The 13,228-nt window shown below is 39.5% G+C and overlaps 1 protein-coding gene across 2 annotated transcripts in view; it reads right to left on the bottom strand.

Annotated features, from left to right (window-relative positions):
• Positions 1-13,228, bottom strand: part of ranbp10 (RAN binding protein 10) — a 35,094-nt gene that overhangs the window by 14,439 nt on the left and 7,427 nt on the right. For both annotated transcript variants that reach the window (XM_067588833.1, XM_067588834.1), the window contains exons 2-3: positions 10,242-10,353; positions 5,118-5,170 (exon numbers count right to left, since the gene is read on the bottom strand). In XM_067588833.1, coding sequence (XP_067444934.1) covers positions 5,118-5,170; positions 10,242-10,353 — 165 coding nt within the window. The remainder of the gene's footprint in view (positions 1-5,117; positions 5,171-10,241; positions 10,354-13,228) is intronic.

Below are 13,228 nucleotides of genomic sequence, written 5' to 3'. Positions count from 1 at the left end.
GATGCTTCACACACATCTTCAACCCGGCAGCACAGAAGATCTATACAGTCACCACAGTTTCAAGGTGGGCACCAATTCAGAATGTGACCAAATGTGAAATATGGTCACAATCTCCCCTTCTGTCCCTGAGTTATGGTGTTGAATAATGGCCAGAAAAGCGTTACTGCAGAACATTATGATGTCACAATGAAGTTGACCTTTGACCTTTTGGATATAAAATGTCATCACATCATCATTTTATCTTATTGAGACATTTGTGTGAAACTTTGTCATAATTAGCATATAAATTCTTGAGTTATGGCCAAAAGCGTGTTTTGTGAGGCCACAGTGGCCTTGAGCTTTGACCACCAAATTCTGGACTCTACAAACCTTACAAACACTGGATCCTACATTCCCCATAATGCAACTGGATAGCATCTTTCATGAGACCTTTTCTGCCTCCTAAATGTCAACTTCTTTCAAACCCCTCCTGAGTTTGTAGCACTGGATTTCTGTTGAAAATTTTAAGCCTCAAGCCCCAAACTGAGATAACCCTGATGACATCAGTGTTATTTTTGCAGCTTTCAGAAGTTGCCTCCACAGCCCTGAGGACCTTACACAGCTGTAAACAAGTGAAGTGAGTTTTGCGTGTAAAATCGGTGGAATGCCCCCTAAATCATCTTGCGACACTTCAGATTGATCAGATTTATCTCGGCACCCCTAGATTGGGAACCCAGTGACCTAGAGTGTCTTTTAACTAGCTGAAGATGCAAAAATGTGGAATCTGTCGACAGGCAAGAACAGAATTACATAGAATCATAAATTATTAATGAACTGATATTAACTGGGTTTAAAAGCAGCTATTCATATTTTACCTATATAATTACAACCACATTACTTACAGACCTGTCAAATAAACCCTTACGTTAAGTTTAGTGACCATAGGAACCATCAAAACCACAAAAATATTGCATAAACAATTTGCATGACCAACTGATAAAGCATTAAACCTCTGCAGATAAGGGAGAAGCTTCGTGCACGGCATGTGCCACAAACCACCATGATGACATAACCTCAAATAACCTTAATATATTTATATGCCCGTCTTCTGCTGTAAAGCAATCCCTGTAGGATTACATGTGTACAGTATTCTGTCTATCCATGAGGAATATATTGACACCAATATTGATCTGATGCTGAATACCACCTCAGGAATGGCATTTTACTGAAAAATTCTGCCTGTCTTTGAATGTAACATCTTACTAACAGAGAAAACAAGATAGATCTCAGTCACTTTGGTCAAGTGAATCTAAATTGTCTCTTGTGTCTTGTTTAACAGATTAGATCGTTCTATCTATATTGTGATTTCAGTTCAACAAAGCCGACAACAAAGCGACAAGTCTCTATAGCAGCGTTCTTCTACATCGAGACAAAACAACTGGCATCAGAGATGCACTTGCAGTTGTTTGGATGGCAAGCTCGCCGTGCCTTAAGTTCTACGCTAGTCTAGTTTTGCGGGAAACTCCTCTTCCTGAGCAGACCGGGCTGGAACAGGAACTGAACCCGACAGACAGCGTCGGGCTTCAGCTCGCTGCCGCTCTGTCAGTGTCTCTCCTCAATCACAGCTTGTCTGCCGTTGCCAAAAAGCAAAGCGGGGGTTAGTGAAAGTAGGTCGTGGGTGAGCCGAGATATTAGATGCGTACTTGTATATGTGTATCTGTGAGTATGTAACAGAGTATTAACCTAAGCCAAACGTGTGCATCTGTGTTTGTGTTTGTGCTGTGTGTACTGGGGTGTTTCTTCTAACTTGGGCGCCGCATACTGTTCTGTCTCTCCATGTGTTCTTTTGTGCATATGTGTATATACTTCTGTGTTTGTGCGTGTGTGTGTGTGGTGAGGTATTAGATTAATCTGCTGACAGGGATATTGCCTCTAAAGCCAGGCTCACTGCTCCAACATGCTAATGAAATGGGCAGGCCTCCACAGCAGGATCAGACACAGAGGTCAGCAGGGGAGAACATTGTACTATTAAGGGACACACACACACACACACACACACACATACTGTAGATATATAAAGACACACAGATGCATGAGGTCACCGGGAAACACACACAGGTGCAGACAATCAGAAAGTGTGCACACACAGACATACTGTAGATGCCCAGAGGAGGAGCGGGTACGGACGCAAACAAGTACACTCACAAACGCAATCTGTCAGTCCAGGACACACACAGATGAATCCACAGAGTTCGGGACAAACACACACACACAGTGGCACACAAACACACTGAGTCAGTCAGAGTTAAGGCAATCAAAAGTAATCTGTTTACCAGGGTAGTACTGCTAGGATTCCACTATTGATCTGTAGTGGAATCCTAGTAAACCCGAATATTTTCATAACTAATGTGTGAGCAGGTTTGGAAAACGTGTCCATACATGCATCGCTGTTCCACGCTGTTCCGCCCTTTGTGTGACATTTGACACATGTGAATCAAGAAGAAAGGAGAATGAATGATCTTTGTGTGTGTGTATGTGTGTGTATGTGTGTGTGTGTGTGTGTATATGTGTGTGTGGATCTAGACTGTGCTGAACTGGCCGCTCTGGTGTCCACAGCATTCCACAAACCTCGGCCACTGGACAGATCTTGACTAGTCAATAAGCAGGTCAAATGGCCCCAGACAGAGCTGGAAGCCCCACACAACGTGATTGGTCAAAGCGGAGGAGTGGTCTGATTAGTTGGGAAAGTCAAGGGGCTTTAGTCAGGCTCTCGGGCCGCTATATGGCCACGATGCTTCCGCCTATGTCATCAGAGATCGCTGAGCCATTCACGGATGTATTGTATGTGTGTGTGTGTGTGTGTGTGTGTTTGTTGAGAGTGTATAGGGACGTGGTGGGTGGGGGGTTGAGGACACAAGAGGAGAGATAAATGTGGGGAAAAGAAAAAGAAAGATTTCTTCTGTGCTTTGGACTCTTTCCAAACTCACAGCAATACATAAAACAATCGTGACAGTTTATTGGCAAATAACTAAAAGATAGTCAGCGCACAATAAATGTTTATGAGTCAGTAGACAAAGGCTTGAATAACTGATACAATGTCTCGTTTTTTTATTAAATCTTTATAGTAGCACCTTTGTCCTCTGGCAGTGGACGCAGTGAACATGGTGTGAATACAGCTTTATTCACACATGTAAACAAAGGAACTGGAAAAGGGCAGCGTGTATAAAATAATGGCATTTGAAATCAAGAAAAGAATGTAGTGGTAAAAGCTGCTTGTTAAGTTCAATTCAGTGTAATTCATCATGACATTATTTCATCTTTATCTTGGTAATTAATCGGTTCTGCCATGAAGACTTTGGTTTAGTCTGATGTTTATTTGATGCTCTTTGTTTTGGGATGATTTCTGAAAAAAGGTAAGGTATGTACAAAAAACTTTAAAGAGGAACTCCACTTTTTTACACATTAAAGTCAGTTTACTTATAACGAGGAGTGGCACTCAGCCTGTGGAGACAATTGTATGTTGTCTTTGGCGGCTCTGAAGGCACTGTCTGTTTAAGAAAATAACTCAGATGATGTCACGGTGATGTCATGGCTTAGAGACTACAAGTTTACAACAGAAAGCCTGCGTAACAAACTGGGTGTGTGGAGTTTAAAGCTTGTGGGCATTTACCAGAAAGGAAATGCCTAACAAAGGATGATATTGAGTTGCATTATGGGAAATGTAGGATCCAGCAGTTTTAGAACAAAACATGCATGCGGGACAAATAAATCTAGATATCTGGGCTTCTGCCTTATTAATTTTGAGTATTCTTTTTAAATTTGTCTCTCACAAGTCCCCAACTTTATGTAAGTGAAATACTAAATTGTTAGAGTATGCTTTTAAACCTCCTCTTTAAATATCCATTGCTTTGTGTTGGGCTTACTTTCAACATAATTTCATTCAGGTGCCAATAATCCAGTAAGTTTTGTGGTTATTCATATGGGGTCATGTGCAGATATACTGAACACTCTGTAATTTATAATTCAAATTATAACAAATCTGAGTACAAGTTTACACTAATATATTTTGAACATACCTTGTGAAATTGTATGTGGAAAACACATTCACAAAAATGCCTATAATATGCTCAGGCTAAAAATATTTTCTACAGAGAATACAGTTTGAGCAAATCGAGAAGCAATGTTGGTCTTAGGTCACATCAGTGTGAGGTCAGACCAGAAGCCCAAGTCACCATCATCTGTCTCTGATCCATATGACTGCTCGCTGACATGTCTCAACATGTTCTTTCAGCAGCTGTCAGACTGTTCAGACTGAATCCACAATCCACATCCAACTACTATGGCAACGCCACACGCCCTCATCTCCTGCCTTCATCCTCCCAGTCTCAAAAGTGTTGGCACTTCTCCAGCTACTTGCAAACTTTCACTGATCCTCAAAATCAATTTCAATTTCAATCAATTTACCTTTCTATCTTGCCTCCACAAACTCCAGAAGTGCATCAACCTAACCAACACCTGAATGAAAACAGTTCATCAAGCCTTTTCAGATGACTAACAAAACCTCCAAATGCTGTGATGTAAAGGTTAAAGTAAACCCGCCACATATACAGCACTGTCAATGCTTGATTGTAATTTCAACCAATGGGGTTGCAGGGCTAGAACTGTGAGCCAGTAAGTAATTAGAAAAGTTCAGGGTCAAGGTATTGACCAGCCCCTCCAGAGCTGCTTAATTGTACTGTGCAGGCCGTTCCGTGTGTAACCAAACTTGAACAAAAGAAGGGAGCGCTGCAGGATGTTTTTCTTCTCAACTTGCCAAAGCACTGGTCCAATCCGACTGCTAAGTGGTTGAAATTCTGGCACCAGCCCAGCAAGCCAATGTTATTGCTGGACGTTGGCGCGATGCAGTACTCCCCATACACTCTGTTCATGTTGAGTAACTTTGGGAATCCTTATTTCACCCCCATCTCACTGATTGCTCAACCCACAGACTCTGTCCTGTTGTTCTACTATCCATGTATCAAAACATTTTGATATCCACCCACCCAATATAACATCTTTAAATTAATTTCAGCATCTATCTATCTGATCAAATGTCTATCTATCTATGTATGGTATGGTGACAGTCACGTGTTACTCACCAGGCAGTCTGTTCATGTTGACTCCTTGCGCAGACAAGCCGATACCCATGTACCTACATGAGACAAGAGAAGAAAAATACAAACTGTAGTATATTTTACACATCTTTACTTAGCATGCATCAACATTTAAACATATCTGTATTCACTTCAGAGTTCTTCTGACTCCAAATTTAGGTGTTTAGGAGTTTTCTCAAGTCAGCTTTGAAAAATATTCGGATGATATTTTGATGGGTGTTACTTAAAGGTAACTTTGAACATACTGTCTCTGATCTCCTTTTATATCCCAAATGTGTGGACGACTGCAGAGTGAACTGCCTCCAAGGCAGTCATAACATAAAATGTGAGAGTTAAAGCCTAAGGGTCAGCAGTGACATCATAAGTCCATCAAATGAGGATAAGTTGTTGGCCTTCTTCCTTTTCATGTAAGCAAGCTTACGAAAGCAAAGTGAAAAGTCTCTTTGCTCAATAGAGGGAGGCATCAATATTGTCAGTTGAATGCGTTTGGAAAAGTCTCAGTCTGCCTTGGCAATGTCATGCTGATGACATCGAATCACAGTAATACATTTTGGGTCTGAGCTGAATGGATGGCCTTATTCACCTATTTCCTTCTTTTTCCTCAATGACATTTTGGGATGTAAGAGCAGGGAAAGACACTGATGTCACATCACCTAAGGCTGTGGACTGGAAGATGTTTTGATGAAGTTGTCAAATAAATTGCATTGGGAATGGGACAACAACCAGAGTAAAAGAAAAAAAAGTCAATATAATTTCTGCGGCTTTGACACAGATTTTCATTATGTAGTCTGCTGTTACTAAAAAAGTGTTTTTCCGATAGGGGTTAACCTACTTGAAAAAATTGACAAAACCATCACTCGAGTGATGGAAACACCCAGAAATGTTCTGTTGAGGCAGTGAAAACAACAATAAAGACAACCAGACTATGCTTTCATATCTTATTGCAGGATACTGTTAGAGTCAAACTTAATAAACCATACAGAGATATTGGTCAGCTCTACAAATATAACCTATGCTGAAAAAGTCAGTCTAAAATCCTCCTCTTTGCTCCCCCAAATAAGAAGATGTACTGACTGATGTGCACTATGTCAGAACACCAGCAATTACAATTCTGCTTCTCACAGACTGACAAGAAAAACATTTTCCATAGACAGTTTATTAACTGTGTTTCCGCTAATGTTATTTACAGTAAATGTTGATCTGTCCCTCTGGCAGCGTCTCTGTTAGTCATCTCAAAGTAAGAATATCTGAAATGGCAATTTGCATGGGTAATACACTAAACACAGTCCCCTGTCATCATTCATTTTGGTGAGCTGAAACAAGTTTTCTCTGCATGATTTAGAGATACTGAGGTCTGAGAACTGAGGCTACAGTATTGATACTTTTGTGTGTGTTTTTGTTCAGAGGTCAATTTCATATTTTCCTCTAAAGCCCAATTTCATTGGCATGTATGTTATTGTAGTGGAATGTCATGGCATTGCAGTGTTTCCTGATATGTCGCTTCTTTCTGAAGAATGAAAGGAATTTCATTTCATTTCTGCAGCGATTCCATGTCAGAACTTCAATGTGGATTCCATATGTTGTTATGTCCTACATTATAGCCGTGGTGTCTCTCTGTCGTTCAAAACGTCTGGTTGATTTGAAAGGATTTCCTGTTTGACTCTAAGGTAGTTAGTTTCACTCCAACATTAGTAACCTTTTACACCACAGTTTTGCATTGAGCTGCTCAACTGGAACTGTAGAGTACATTATGTAACCTGAGAATTTAATTGGGGAGGATGGGGAAGAGTTTCAGTTCCAGTGCAAAGTAAAGGTCAAAAAGTGAGTTTTGAAAGCCAGGAGTTTAAGCACCTGGCAAAGTGCAGTTGCTGGTTCTGATCAACAACCCCATCAATCCCAGCAGATCCTTTAGCTAAGGGCAGTTATGGCGGGGGTCAGCAATTAGGTTCAACCATTTCATTTATCATTGGGAGGCCTTTAAATGGTGAAGGGGAATCTCAAGCCTATGTTTTGTGTACTTCTTTTAATTCATTTAAAAACAAAATTGTTTTATAACACTGGTTAGGATTGTATCTGACGGCAGATGTCATTTACCTGATTAGTAAGTGTGGGCTAAAAGATTTACAGCTTCTTTGAATACTCATTTAGCTAAAAATGACTCATAAGTGAATATATGTTCTGTGTTGCAGAACATATAACTAGAAATGTAGAGAGTACTTTATTGGTTGTCCACACATGATAAACAGTGGCCTGTTTCATTTATGGTTGAAAGAAAAAAATGGTATCAACACACCATTTGTTAGACCGCCACCTATTTGTGTTTCAAGAGTCAAGATTCTTTTATTATCACATGCAGCAGGTGGCAACATTGAAGGCAGTGAAATTTGGCTTCTTTGAGCTCTAGTTCCAATTAGAGTATGAAATAAATATACACAATTATAAAAAAAGGAAAGAAGAGAAAGAAAAGAGGGAGATGAAATATATTGCAGTGGTACGCAAGTGATGCAGTAGATTTGTGAAAATTTATGTAAGTTTTGATGTCAACTATGAAAGAAAAAACTTCTGCTGGAGGGCCGGACTTGGCCCATGGGCCGCTGTTTGCCTACCACTACTATATGGCTTGCTGTATGGCTCCTTTTGAAAGTGAAGCGTTATCCAGCACTGATGAATTCAATTTCAATTCAGTTTTAAGGGAAGGGGAACTTTCATACCATCCCTAGAAATACCCAGACCCCCATGATGTCATCTCTTCTGACAGCCATTTTGGAGCAAACAATGGCTGGATTGGTTTAATCATGGGGGGAAACACTGAATTAGCATCATAAACTGTAGTACTGAGTGTTAATAACCCTTCCTCTGGTCAACATATCTGCATTAGCAACAGGATAAGTACTGTTAATGTAGAATAAGTTTTCCAGTCTTACAAACAAATACAATTTTACTTGAATCATCAAAAAACACTCACAATTAGTTAAAAAGGCTATTCTACCATGCATCTCTGTTAGATGTTCCTTTAGTTATGTTTTCTTTTTAAACTTTTTTATAGTTCTTTTTTTATCCATTTTGCCTGTGGCTCTTTCTTCCTTATATTATGTTCTTTTGAGATGTTCTTTTATGATTTATTTGTCATATTCCCATTTCTGGAATTAGCTGGGCCAAATGTCACACTCAGACAAATTCAATTTTTCAGCTCCATGGAGCCTTGACAGGTTTTGCCCCTCAGATTTGATGAGGCAGGTCTTGTTGCTAAAGCTGCCATTTTTTTGGGTTATAACATCCCTGTTTTCACTGACGCAGCAGATGAACAAAAGTTTAAATGTCTGCCACTGTTGATGCAACTCTGTCGTAGCATCAAATTATTTGGGCAGCAAGACAGCTGATGCATATATTGGCAACAAGACGAGTGAGACCACGCTAATGAAGGTTGTGAGTGACATATTTAGAGTTGTATTTGGCAATGATCTTGGACCAGTGATATAAAGATTGCTGTTTTCATGCAGACTCAAGGTGAGGGAAATGCTGCTGAAGCAAGTTCACAAATTTGCAAGCCACCACAGTGCCCAGGCCAGGGATGTCTGACTCTACCAGAACAACCACAAGAAACAAGTATGAGCAAAGACAGGGCACTCACGTTTGTCATGACAACATACAACTATAGAACTACAGGCACGCCTAATCAGCCTGAAAACATAAGATTTCACATTATATGTTTAATTTATTTGTACTGGGGGAGACGATAACAATCACACAATATACCAGGTGTGGAAATGTATGTGGAAATCTGAGGCAGATTTCATGCATGCACAGATTTAACGTGGTAACATACCCAAATTTAGTATGTAACATTCAAATCATTAGCTTGCTAGCACAGTTGTTCTCAAACTTTTTCATGTTAAGAACCCCTAAACTGATACAATTTAGACCACAGACACCCATCCTTTTAAGATTTTTGCTTTTAGATGTTTTACTACAGAAAGTATATGAAGCCAGAACATTCTGTCACTGTGTTACTTTTAGATGGAATTATAGTGAAAATAAATTATTCTCATTTTTGCTGGGAAACCCTGGAACCCCCTCAAGGACCCCACTTTGATAACCACTGTGCTAGCACACCACTGATGGCATGTTTACATTCTAATCATGTTTACAGGCCGACTTTGACAATATTCAGCGTTTAAAGTTTAATGTGCCAGAACATGCATACTGTGAGCATGATAAATGCTAATATTTAAAATGTTGGTTTAACATTAGCATGTTAGCATGCAGTTCGATAGTTGTATTTTAATCCACAATGTATCAAACATCTCTTTAAGTCAGTGCCCTCTCTCTGCTCATCTTTGTTTAACATTAGCATGTTAAACTAACACCCCAAATGTTAGCATGCTAATGTTTAGCGTGTTAACATTTAGCACGTCAGCCAAAATTAGCATGTTAGTATACTATGACAATATTATAAGCCTAACATCTGCATGTTGGTATGCTACAATAGTATTAATCTCAAAGTACAACTGAGGCTCAATGTTTAGTTTTAATACTGAGATAAATTAAACTTTGTGTCAAATTATTACTAATTAATAATGACTTATTGTTTTTTGCTAAACTAAAATTTCCATATAGTCACATACATGTAAATGACAAAGCCTTACAGTAACTCCTGGAAAGCACTGGATTTATGATGGAAAAATACACAAAAAGGTGGATATTCTGGTGGATTTGCTCTTGATATCTAACAATAACAATTAGCTTGTAGTCACTGTTGTATGACATCAACTTTTGGCAGAACAGAGGGTCTGCACATTTAGCTTATAATTAAAAAATCAACATGACTCCTTTGATAACATTCTCAGAAAAGAGTCAATGCAGTACAGGGGTCCAGGGGCCTCTACATGAAGCTGGGAAAGAGCAAAGACAACAAAAACTAGTAGCAGGAAACACTGAGGTAATAATGCTGTATTCATTTTTAAATAAAAGAAACAGATTTTTTTTGTTTGGGCACAGTGCAGTGTTTGTTAGGAGTGAAAAACTGAACTACTGACCTGATGCTAGAAAAAGTTATCATGGGACCATGGGGACACATGGACTAAAGCTGACAGTGTAATATCTGCTTACCCATCTCGACCTTTGCTGACAATCTTGACCTCAAAGTAGTAGATCCCACAGGCGGCGGGAATTGGGTGTGTGGCTCGGACTGATGCTGCGTCCTTGTGGTTCTTGCCATGGCCTGCAAGAGGGGAAATATGAGGTTTACATAAGCAAAGATGCAACATGATTTCACATAAGGAACGGAGTCTTCTGTAGTACAGCGAGTCAACAAAGCCTATTTTGAACAGCTGGAAAATGCGTTGTGAAGGTTTGTGGTGGCTTGAGTTCCACTGGAAAGAGTTAGGCTGACAGTTATGTGACATAAGCCTGCCACTTCAATTATTATTTAACCGGCAAAATGGAGATTCAGAGTATCACTGGCCTGTATTTGATTGCTGATTTTTTGCAGTTTCATCCAAAAGTGTTCAGCACTTAACACATCAATGTAAAAATCTAATATTTGTGCACTCCATTGTTTGTATTGTCTTGTGATATGACAGACTTAACAGCACTAACTGGATTAAGCATCTTCAAAATGGTAGTGACAGCAATGCAGCAAGCTTTAAACTGTCTATTCTCTGAGAAAAAAAGTCAAGTGTAGTAGTGGGATTTTTGAAAATGTAAGATGCTGGAAAAAAATCAACTATATCCTTCTTTGTTTTGCTAAAAGGACATTTTATGCATTTTCTATGTGCCACAAATTCAACCTAAGAAGAAATTACATGATGCAAATCTAGTGTCGACTTTGGCTTTCCACAGATTCCCTCATCTGATTATGGCATCAAAAATTTCTAGGTTTAATCTGATCCAGCAGTAGAGGTAGGGCTTTCAAAACACAGGCTGCCAGCTGACCAGAGGCTGACTGCCCTCTGTATAAGCCAAAGCACAGTGTCAGTGGGGGGTCACTTGTCAGTCGTGTGACAATGTTATGTGGCTGTCTGTACTGATCTACTGATCTTTTATCAGCTTTTATTTTCCTATCCTACATTTACCCTTGGGTGTCAATGATGAGCAAGTTCCTCTTTGTAACACTTAATTTTCGAGAACCACTTGTCAATCCACTTATCAGATTAATTTTCAAAGTGACTTTTGTATAATGAGATTATATATAGAATTGATTTTGACTAGTCAGATGTGTCGAAATATGTTGGGTTAGAGTGTACTTGATAACAGAACATCCACATTTTTGTGTGTGTCTGTGTGTGTGTGTAATGATAATAAACTTTATATTCAGTCTGCGGTTAAGATGTAAACGACAAGGTCAGAGGGCTCACGTATTGCGTCTGGACCAATTAGATTCAAACACAACAGTCATTACTGTCTGTCATTCTTTATTCAGATGGCTGCTTATGCAATCCCTCGGGTCATGAGAGAGAGAGAGAGAGAGAGAGAGAGAGAGAGAGCGAGAGAGAGACTACCGTGATCAGTAGTGTGTTGTATAACTGCTATCTAGCCTCCACAGAATGCATGTACGTCTCTGTTACATGTAATCACACCATTGAGTGAGTTCACCTGCCTTGATACATAACAAGTCATTGTTACTTCTCTGGGTGTGGGTGTGTGTGTGTGTGTGTGTGTGTGTGTGTGTGTGTATTTGTATGTGTATGTATGAAATGTAGATAGGCTGTAACCTTACACGAAGCAGCTGGCTGTCAGCAGATACCATGAGGCTGTTGCTATTGGAAGCAGTAGACATTTAAGTCACATGCTTCATGTATGTCATGATTTATTCGCCTTAAGTCTGTTTCCATTGCACTTTGTCTTTTTTTTTTTCATTAACACACCTCAGCCAAGTATAAGAATGTTTTTTGTCAACTTTTCCCCCCAGCATTTCAACTCAGATAGAGAGACTGAGTATTGAAGCTCAGGCCAACAACATAAAGGTAGCTGAGAACATAAAAGACATTCACAGTAATGATCAAATGTGCTAGCTGGCCCTGCCACACAGTGATGACTAACAGCACAGAATGAATGAAACTGAGCTGAGTCCATATTTGGCTTTAACATGCATATCATCTGCATTTTTTAAATTTTATGTAACATTTGAGGTTTCCTGATTCATGAACTCATCATCATATGATGTATTTATGGGGTATAAATGTGGATATTAAATGGTTAATGTAATACTGTGCATATTGTACCATATAATCTAAAATACAGATAAGCTTGTGCATTAATGTCACCAAGGTAAATCGACCTTGAAGTAAAAATGGCCTCGGAACAACCAAAGAAATTTATAGAGTGACCGGACAGGTAAGCGTGATTTATGATAAGATTCAATTCTGCCTGTTCTGTGACTCCACAAATCTACGGTGGTACTGAGGTGTGTTATCACATGTTTATTCATGTCACCAGCAGCATGCCTGTGCATGTGTGTGTTTGTGTGTGACTGTCTGGTTCAATGGTTGCAGCAACATTTATGCAGTCTATTTTTAGCTCCTCTTCGTGAAAACGAGTCCTCAGCAGACCAACAGGTCTCTTTACAACTGCATAGATGGGTAGGAGAAATGGCTACTACATTTAACATCACCCCATATAATCTACCTATAAAGGAAGGAGTCTCTGTCTGTGTGTCTGTGTGTCTGTGTCGCTTTTCTCAACAACCATTCATCTGATCTACTTCACACTTGACGGGTGTATTGCTGGGGACCCAAGGAAGTGCAGAGTCAAAAGTGAAGCTGTTTAGATAAGAAATGTTAAAGTTATCATTAAAAGATCTTGACTTCTCCGATATGGAGGCTGCACGGATGCATAGCTGCAACCATCAACTGTATATAAATATGGACGACATGACAGTTGCCCAAAAGTGAAGCCAAAACATCTCAATCACCTCCTTCTGGCTGGCTGCAGTTTAGGTCATAAATCCTGCCCTCTCCATTTTAGCGAATGGGACATGAGCCAAACTAAAAAAAATCAAAGTACGCGTCAAATAAATTTTTCCCAAAGATGGTTTCCGTCATTTTGGGTAGTTATCACACTGATGTTTGTCCAAGCGCTCATTTCTCTGATGTTTG

This window comes from Thunnus thynnus, chromosome 5 (assembly GCF_963924715.1).
Source record: "Thunnus thynnus chromosome 5, fThuThy2.1, whole genome shotgun sequence".
Lineage (NCBI taxonomy): Eukaryota > Metazoa > Chordata > Actinopteri > Scombriformes > Scombridae > Thunnus > Thunnus thynnus.
The sequence above is the reverse complement of the archived record's forward strand: the minus strand, read 5'-3'. Positions and strand labels throughout refer to the sequence as shown.